Source organism: Myripristis murdjan, chromosome 6 (genome assembly GCF_902150065.1).
Source record: "Myripristis murdjan chromosome 6, fMyrMur1.1, whole genome shotgun sequence".
Taxonomy (NCBI): Eukaryota; Metazoa; Chordata; class Actinopteri; order Holocentriformes; family Holocentridae; genus Myripristis; species Myripristis murdjan.
In genome coordinates this window covers 7,265,141-7,275,462 of record NC_043985.1, presented here as the reverse complement: position 1 = coordinate 7,275,462, position 10,322 = coordinate 7,265,141, and the positions used below count along the sequence as shown (strand labels likewise).

Here is a 10,322-nt window from a genome sequence, read left to right as displayed (position 1 = left end):
CATGCACTTTCCTGTGAGTGCGGTGGTGCTGGGATCGAGGCGGTTGTATATGTCTGTGTCAATACAAGCCGGGTGTTGATTGGGAACCTCTGTAGTAGCACAATGTAGTGGAGTGTTCCAGTGTTTGAGAGCTGGCCCCAAGCTGCCAACAGTCTGCCATTTCTAGCACTGTGTATAAATAAACAGCGGTCATGCTAGCTGCGCCCTGATTGGACACCATGTAATGAGCTGTGAAAGGCCAGGCGGCGGTGTCACACCACCAACGCTCTCGTCTATCTAATTAATACCAGACGTGGCGGTGAGGCCGGCCTGAGCACGGATGACACGTCGCTGCCGCATGTTGGCGTTCATCCGGTGCCACTTTTTCTGCACATGTGCCGCTTTTGATAAGAGGACAAAGCTGCACATCCTGCACAGTGTCATCCACATGTGCATGCTGCAAATTCACCTTTTCCTCATACCCCCATTTTCCTGTCATTTTTGCATTGCATGTGTCTTGATATTTTTACTTTTTTCATTTAAAAAAATATATATTTTGATCCAGTTTTCCCGTAGGTGTCATTAACGTTTCAGCTCATTTTCCTCTTTTCCATTTTGTCCCTAATCTGTAATGTTAAAAGGATATAATTATAATATAAGGATAATCAAAATGGTTTAATGATGAATTTTCTCGTGAGGAGGAACATTTGTACACACACTGTATGCACTGAGGGACACACACACTTAAGTCTCAGAGAAGTTTTTTTTTTTTTTTTTTTTACAGGATGACACATAATTTACTTTCAGCACAATCCACATACAAAGCAACGCTGATACATTTATGACTTTGATGAAGTATAGCACATCGAGCAAATATTTTGGGTTTGGACAAGCCCAGCTGTGCAGTGTGGAGCTTAACCAGTTTGGTTTAGCTTAAGTGAAGTGTGTGTGTGTGTGTGTGTGAGAGAGAGAGAGAGAGAGAGAGAGAGAGAGAGCGAGAGAACATGTTCATCTATTGCTGTGAGGATACAAACACAAGCCCTACTTTTGCGACATTTTTCAAGCATGTGTATGCATGTTTGTTTGGGTCTGTGTGTGTGTGTGTGTGTGTGTGTGTGTGTGTGTGTCGGCAGCAGTCTGCACTCTTCAAGCCCTCTGAGGGAGACTTCAATGCAGCCCCACTTCCTCCTGGATTAAGTGTTAAAGTCAGGGTGGTCCCAGTCTGGGGTGGTAAACCTGCTGCTGTGCACAAGTCCTCCTGGGGCTATTCACACACACACACACACACACACACACACACGCACACATACACATACTCTTTAAAGCCTCATGAGACTAGGAGTATTTATTTATGATTCATGGAGCCGTAGCTGCAGAAATGTTGAAAAGTTTACACGAGAGCAGTATCTAACTCCCCAGCCATCTAATTAGCAAAGTCTGATGGAAATAATTATGTTTTTATTCAACACCATCTGCAAGATTTGAAAACGGTTTGATTTTTTAGATTTTCTTTTTGGGGAATGCAGCTTTGACTGAGGTGATGAACGCTCACCTCATATTAAAGGCACTTCATCCATTTATGGCCATTTTCACTATGCTGTGTGGGTGGGTGGGTGTGTATTTATATACTGGGTCAGTGTATAGATAGATACATACATACATACATACATATAATTTTACTTTGCACTGGTGAAAATTGTCCACTTTTTCCCCCTCTGGTCCTGCAGCCAGTCAACAGCACAGAGCCTCAGTGCTGGTGGAAATCTTCGATTTCACATCAATTTATAATTACGTCTTCATTATAAATATTGGGCCATGTAACAATGACAGTAATAGTCCAGTTACTGGTAAATATTTGGTGATCACTTTGTAGCATTGACCTCGCTGACCGCCATATCATCTACTCTGTTTAGCAAGAGCTCAGCACTGCCCCTGATGGCTTAAAGTGTGTACTGCACCCTGTTTCTCTGTTTGACTGCAGCCATTTTGACATGAATTAGCAGGTAACCACAGGTGTTACTAATGACATTAATGAAGGTTCTGTTCCATTTCAATGCACCAAAGTCTCTCCAGTGAGCCAGCAGGAACAGCAGCAGGACTCTGGCTCTGCTAGACCTGAATGGAGCTTTAATGCCATTAGTTACACCTGGGTTTACCTGCTATTTCATGTACAAATGGCTGCTGTGAGGAAAGTCTATTGTGTATGTGTGTGTGTGTGTGTGTGGAAGAACTATGCAGAAACATGGTTGAGTTCAATAGACTGCAAGCTACCTAACTGGCAAACCTGAATAGCAAATTAATGTTAAAATGAATATAAAATGTGAATAAGTTGTTGAGGAAGACTATAGCCTTCATGCTGGAGGACAAACAAACCAGTTAACTGGTTTCCCTCAGACAGCCAGCAGCTAAAATGGCCAGTTTGAACGATGGAGGATGAGCCAGGCTAACTCTCTAACAGAGACAACAACAACAACAACAACAACAACAACAACAACAACAACAACAACAATGACCTGTGTGGCTGCAGGTTCTGTTGCTCTGCCCACTGACAATGAACTGAGTTTTTTCAGCCTCTCAGAAATGTTGGTAAAAATAAAACTCCAATATGTACATATCTATACATCTATTTATCTGTCTATATAAATAAATATATATATATATATATATATATATATATATATATATATATATATATATATAACAATATAGATAGATGGGATATGCACATATAAAGGTATGGTTTCTCATGGTTTTATAAGGATAGTGTGTGTGTGTGTGTGTGTGTGTGTGTGTGTGTGTGTGTGTGAGTGTGTGTGTGTGTGTAGACTGTAAACAGCATAGCCCTAAGTCTTGGTCTGGTGGACATTTGAGGCAGATAATGATGTATAGAGCTTTGTGCCAGGAAACCTAACTTGATTAGCAGCTAATGTGGCCTGAACCGAGTCCATCAATCTTCATCACGGCCCCGCCCTGCCCCGGTGCTGAGCGTGTATTTGGACAACTGCAGCCGGTTTATGTAGAGAGTGAAAAAATACAATAAACACTCGGATTAGGACCCCTTTTGAACCCGCAAGTTTGAAACTGTGTGATTTAGGGCTGCGCTGAGACTTGATTGCACATGAAATGAGGCCGATGACACTTTCCAGAGTTGCAGCTATCTCTCTCTCTCTCTCTCTCTCTCTCTCTCTCTCTCTCTCTCTCTCTCTCTCTCCCTGTGACTCTACAGCTTTGCCTGTTCTGTCTAAAAATGAGCCAAAATTCAGACTGAAATGCTCTGAAACAGCTCTTTCTATATGCTCTTGTATGCCAAACCCCTCATTCAGATAATGTGCTGCACATCACAAAGAACAGATCAATCTTATATCAGCCTCATTTTGAACGGTGTAATATCACAATATGTCATAAGTGTGGTCTCTCCCTGCTTTTAAAGGCTGCATAGTAAAGGAATGTCATGTTTCTCAGCCTGTTAGACGATTGAGTTTACCTGCTTGGTCATCATATCCATATTAATGATTGTTGATCCAAAAAAAAAAAAATCTCTCTCTTCTGTGTAAATTTCTTATGACAGCACAAATGATATTTCAGTTTGTGAATTTTCCATTGTCACCCAGCCCTAACGCTTTTGCCCATGTTCCTCAAACCACTGGGATTTATAACGAAGATTATCTCAGTAAATTGCATGCATATAGTTAATGATCTTGTGTCATGTTGTGATATCATTCCTGTCATAAAATGTCACTGAGAATCAACAGACTGCTGAATGCCGATGATAAATCTTCTCATTCCTGATTAAAAGACTGAGAGGAATTATAAAGCTCTCCCTTTCTGTCAATACATTTGTCCCACAATACATTTTCTAAACCTGTTCGTCATTTGAATTCATTTCTGAGCAGTGATTTTTAATAATTCGAATTTTAAAAAATAACATGTAAAAAAATGCTGTAACACAAAGGTGATTCAGTCTATATTTAGTTCATTTATTTGCTGCTCTAAACGTGCAGTGTCTGTTTGGGAGGCACAGGAAGTGATGTGTTCTGCATTTCTTGTTTGTTTGTCTGGAATAAACAAGAGAAGAAGAACAAGGTGGTTAGCGAAGGGCTCCACCTATGGAAATTTACTATGGTTTCTTCTCTTCTGGTACTACTTTCTGGTAACCGTGATTACTTCTAACCATGGTCCTGTCACAGTTTTACTATGGTACTTTATGGTAATTGTACTACGTGGTTCTTTTAAGGTCTTTCCTGGTAACTGTGGGCGTGTAAAGCCCTTTGAGACTGTAAACAGTGTTATTGGGCTCTAAATAAACCTGAACTTGAACTTGAACTTGAACTTGGGTTAGGGTTACTAACTGGTTGTAATACTGTAGAAAAACATTGGTTAAAGCACACATATTTTTACTTTCTGCAAAAAAAAAATATATATATATAGTTACCATAGTTTACCATTCATTTTCATAATCAACAGAAAATCCAAAGAAAAAGACCTTGTAGCCCCGCCCACGGTGTTTGATTGACATGTGGTCTCTGGGGAGTGCACCACAGCAATGAACACTATACAGAGACACAATTTGTACAAAGTAGCTCTATGATTTGCAATATAATTAATGCCCTTGCTCATGGTTTATTGTGCTGTGAATATAAACACCATTAAAAGACGATGCCACTTCTTTCAAAGTTTGTTCTGTGCCTTCAGGTTGACTCTTATTAACTCTTTAAAACCTGAGCAAATTCACTTGATTTCTTTCAAAAATATGGGAAAAAGGCGAAAAGCAAATAAGCAAGAACTGACCCTAAAATTTACAAGAACTATAAAAAGGCACAAGAAAATGACTAGAAAATTACAAAGAAAAAAAAGATCAGGAAAATTAGCACAAAAAAGAAAACTAGCAAAAAGTGTCTTAAAACAAGAATACAATATTTACAATGATTACAATAAAAACTGATGTTTGATCAGCATCAGATATCTTGTGCCTGGACACTTTTCACAAATAATTTAAGATGAAATTAAACTATTCTTTTGCTGAGGACCCTCTGGAGGACCCTCAAGGACCCCTGGGGGGGTCCCCGGGCCCCACTTTGAGAAGCACACACTGCGTTAGGGATCTCTGAGTGCAACCCATCAGCACGGTTTGTTTTCTGAGATAACAAATAAGACTGTAAGGACTTCCCCTTTGTCTGAGCTGCTTTCTCATGAGGATCTTTTACTGTTCAAACACTCGCACAAACCATCTGATAACCGAACACTTATTAATTCCCATTGCTTGCTGGAGACTTCAGAGATCATTTGACTGGCCAATGTAAACCAGTGGAGTCAATTATGATGGTTGTGACTATTCAATTAGTAAGAAATGCGCCCCCCAAATCCCAAGGAGGCAAAGCGTGAACCAATCAGCTCAGCGTGCTCGGTCTAATCCCTTCGTTTCTTTCTGCTCCCTCCTCTCTCGCCGCCATCCTCTGCCTCTCTCCTCTCTCCTCCAAGGTTTTCATCATGATGTTTTATTTACACGTCTGACCAAAAGAATCCTATACACAGGAAATGCTTGTGATTGTGAGTTCCTCTCCTCAAATGTGGGGAAGTTTATTTATTTCAACAAACATTCCTGATGTGCAGAGCGCCGGCCCGCTGAATGAGCCGCTCAGAGGCTGACTGTGTGTCCAGGCTACAGGCCTGTGGGTATTCTCTGTAATGATGCTGTCAGCATGGCCCTCTGATTTCATGCAGGTGCCATTCTACAGTGTATTGTTGCCTGTAAAGGTCCATTTAGGCCTCTAAATGCCTTCAGACCTTTGTATAGATGTAGAAAAGTGAGATGAATCCACTTGGAGGGGGATCAGTAAGCAATTTCCTTGAGTCGGACCACAGTTTACATTTCGTCAATGAACCTATAAGTCAAGGCTTAAAACTTTACACCCCAAATCAAAATGATTCATTCAGTTTGTCACTCAGGACCTTTATTTTGAAGAACACTGCTGCTAAAGACTTAAACCAAAGTATGAAACTGTTGTTATCCTTTTAATAAAAATCACATCTGGCCCACTCAGTGTGATTTATCTTTCATATCGTGGATTTAATGCAGTTTGACTGATTGTATACTTACTCTAATCAATACGTCTACACTAGTTGTCCACAGAAGACCTTAACCTGAGCACCTAAATGAGACATTTTACACAAGTAGGGATGGAAGTATTATTATTATTATTATTATTAATAGTAGTAGTAGTAACAGTAGTAGTAGTAGTAGTAGTAGTAGTAGTAGTAGTAGACGTAGTAGTAGTAATAATAGTAGTAGTAGTAGTAGTATTAGTGTTATTATTATTATTTGTCCTGGATTGTAATGTAGCTTTAGCTTCCAAGGCTGGTCTAAATGTTTCTCAGTCTTCACAATAAAAATATTCTTTGGGGATATCCCGAATACCTGGAAATGTTAAAATGACTATGATAAAATCTGAGGATGTTTTATCATCAGATTCAATACTAAAATTTTGTTATTTGCCTTCAGAAGCTCACATGGGTTGAATTCCAGTCTAACACTCCTCAGTTCCTGGCCTTCAGTGAGCCTCCTGTGATCTCATTTGTTAGAAAGCCCTCTCACACCTGTGTGCGCCGTCTCTCACCCAGATGAAGAATGTTTAAGTGACACATGAAAGCTCCTGGTTGAATTTGATTCAAACAGCCACGGTCTCTGTGCTTCATTTTGAAATTCATCACATTTTGCAGAATTCAATAACCTGCACTGTGCCGTTTTATTACCAAACTAAACTTTATTTTGCACAGAAAATTCAGAACAAAGTGGAATGTAAAATAGATTTTGAATACATTTTCGAGTACTACACTTCACTCTTGTATTTCCAAAGGTCTCCCACTCAAACCTCAGACCTCTCATAGCCACTGAACTGACACCATTTCAGGAAAGCTCTTTCTTCTGTCATTAAGGAAAAGAGTAACACATCTGAAGCTCCTACACTCATTTACATGAACAATGACAACACCCCTATGTTCTTAATGGCTTTTTTGCTTGATGTCAAACATCAGTTTGCGCATCTGATAGTTAATGGACCTTTAATTAAGAGCATCAGGATTGGGGAAAATTATGAAATAAAATATTATTCATTTGTTGTATGCCAAAGTCCTAACAATTACGCATGCGTAAAAATGAAGGTGTTTCTGCACTGTATCAGTAACTGAACATATGAGTAGGGTAATGATGACAAGCAGAACCTGACAGCAGAACCACTGTCTGATGAAAACATAGTAACTGATGTGAGGTTATACAGGACTGACGCATATAATTTCTATGTAAAACAAACAAATGTGCGTTCTGACTTGATCATCGCAGTCATTTGAAATGCAGAACTTTGTCGGGACAGGTGAATGACAGGTAGGAACACAAGGGGAATCCCATCTGGTACAGCTCGTGTGGTCGAGCACCCAAAACCACAGACGGCCGCTCTGCGCATGCCTCCGCAGCCAAACCGAGGATGCTGTTGCGCACTTGGTCTTCACTTTTCGACAAGATACTGTCAATGCTAAAGCCTTTAGATTTACCCGAGGCTCCACATCCGAGGCCGGTCGGCGCAGCTCCTTTCGCTCTGTCCTGTGCGCGTAACAACGCGTTGCTGCTTCCCGTGCAGCCGCCGGTGCTGAGCGCGTCTTTCTCTCCTCCGATCACAGCTGATCCTCGCTCCTCCGGCTCGGTCCGATGTGCGCCGTTCATCCACGGTGCGTGTTTGGGAGCCGGGCACGGCTCCGCGTGTGGCGCGCCAAACCTCCTCCCGGTGGACGGGAGGGACTCTTCATTCACCTTAAGTTTCTGCTGCGGGTCAGCGTGGTTGAACTCGACCAAAACGGGCTTCGCGTCTGTATCTGCTTGTAAATATTGCTCGTGCAACTGCGCCTCCACCTTTTCCGCATCCAGCTTCGTTGACACACCCGGCATCCTCGTCTGTGAGCCCGTCTGATATCTGATAGAGACCGGGTGCTCCCTGGAGGGTCCCGGGCCCTTGCTGCGCTTGTGTCCAGCTTTGGAGTCCAGAGCCTCGTGCTGACTCTTTATCTTCCTCTTCCTCCGGCGGTAGTTGCCGTTCTCAAACATATCCAGGCACTTGGTGTCCAGCGTCCAGTAGCTGCCTTTGCCCGGCCGGCCCTTCTCTCTCGGCACCTTGATGAAGCAGTCGTTCAGGGAGAGGTTGTGTCGGATGGAGTTCTGCCAGCCCTGCTTGTTGTCGTGGTAAAACGGGAACCGGTCCATGATGAACTGGTAGATGCCGCTGAGCGTTGCGCGCTTGTCCGGTGCGCTCTTGATGGCCATAGCGATGAGCGCGATGTAGCTGTACGGCGGCTTCTGCGGAGGCTCCTGGCGGGCCGGGACGAAGCTCAAAGCGGGCACGACCCCCCCGCCGTCCCCTCCGTACAAGTAAATGAGCGGGGCGGCGGAGAGGCTGAGAGCCGAGGATGGCACTCCAAGGTGCGGCAGGCGGCCGTGGTAGAGGCTCATGACGCCGGGGAAGGTGGAGTCCGTCTCGGGGAAACTTCAGCACCCTGCGCCCGGAGCTCCTCTCCTCCACTGACTGACTCCCGAGCCGCATGAGGCCTCCAGAAAAATGTTAAATAATTGTTGTACGTTTGCTGTGTTATGTTGACTTTGCACTGGGAAATAAATTGTCCATCATAAACAGTCGGTTGTGTTCTCAGCCCACCCACATTAATTAAAATTTCATTGCGCTGAGCCCCTCTCTTGCTCCCCCTCCTCCCCTCCTCTCCGCCCGGCAACCAATGAAGTGCCGGGTGATTCCCTCATCTGTTTATAGAATTAGCCGCTTGATAAGTCTGCCCACCCAGGTTGAATCAAGCTGTGTTTATTTGGAAAAATTTCCGGGCACCCAATACATAAACGCACTGATGTGCTGTTTGAAATATCACGTCCACCCCTGACGCTGAGAGTTGCTCACACAGAGAGAACAAGCAAACATTGCCCAGTCCTTTCTGGGAGTTGCTGTGGGTTCGCTCAAATGAAAACAAAGTGTATAAAAGGGAAAATAAGTTAAACAATTTCTTATAACTCGTGTCAGGCCCACTTCTTGCCGCTATTGCCTGTCCAACATAAATGGAGGCAGAGGGGCTGTTGCTATCAGGGCCGGTGTCAGGGGTCTCGGGCTGACTATCATGTGGACAAAGTGGAGCAATAACTGACAAGGCATAATGATAATAGTAATAATCATCATCATTACTGAATTATTATTATTATCTGGCCAATGTGATGAATTAATTCAAGTCACAGAGTAATACAACTACTAGCTACTACTCCTACTACAATAATAATATTAATAGCTGACACTATTAAAACATAACACTATTAAAAACTGCTTGCATCCTTTCAACAGGGTACACCAAATTTTAGATGACAAAGCAGAATAATGTGGGTCAGTCATTTATTTATGTTATCATATTATTTAACATAGGTCAACAAACTATCAGCTTGAAGGGAACACTGGTCCTGAAATTTTTTTCTTTTTTTTTTTTTTCTTTTTTTTTCATGAAGAAATAAATTTTCTCCACTATGGTCAAAACTATAGGTCTAAATCTGGACTCTCATAGGCTAAAATATATTGCATGAAGAAATACACCTGACAGCCATGCTTCGTTTGTGACCAAAACCCCTTGAAATTTTGCTCCTTGGGTGGATTTGCCTGTTGCACACAACATGGGAAACAGGCTGGACATTGTCTTTCTAAGATTACCCAGCTCTGTTTGTAACAAAGCATGATGTTTTAATTATTCTCTCAACAGCTGTGTGGAAGCAGTCGGGACTGTATTGCCTTACAAGGACAACATGGACAGTATATTATTTGTGGTTGCGAGCATGATGCTTTATATTATGTATTTTCCTGTTTATAGGGTGAAGGAGGATTATAGCAACTTTAGAAGTGCACACAGCTGGCTCCTGCTTACATTAGGAGTTTTGAGCTTTCAGTGGATAAACTCAGGAGTTGGTCTTTTTTCTCCTCCTCTTTCAGCAGACGGTGACTCATTAATAAATAAACCACTGCTAACATGGAAGTATGAGACATGTAGTCCAGACCACGCAGGTCAATTTGATTTGACTTTTTCCATTGACAGTTGTGTACATCCATATCTCATCTCAAGAAAGGAGGCATGTCATGTTTTACATTGCTGCAACAGCATTGATCTAAAAACAAATGGGCCGTGTGGCATTCACAGGCCTCAACGATGACTATTGCCATATACCAAAAATTTTTGTGGACTACAAACAACTACACTAATGTTTAAAAGGCTATAGCCTAAACTCAGTGGTGAAAGTTTCCAGTACACAATTGCAATTGAGT

General features: G+C 42.2%; 1 protein-coding gene across 1 annotated transcript; it reads right to left on the bottom strand.

Annotated features, from left to right (window-relative positions):
* Positions 1-6,898: 6,898 nt before the first annotated feature.
* Positions 6,899-8,587, bottom strand: foxl1 (forkhead box L1). The gene has a single exon (XM_030052819.1). The coding sequence runs from the start codon at positions 8,471-8,473 to the stop codon at positions 7,316-7,318; it is 1,158 nt and encodes a 385-aa protein (XP_029908679.1). The 5' UTR covers positions 8,474-8,587; the 3' UTR covers positions 6,899-7,315.
* Positions 8,588-10,322: the final 1,735 nt, after the last annotated feature.

Coding starts and splice junctions, on each gene's coding strand:
- foxl1 (XM_030052819.1), bottom strand. CDS start 8,473: ATGAGCCTCTACCACGGCCGCCTGCCGCACCTTGGAGTGCCATCCTCG.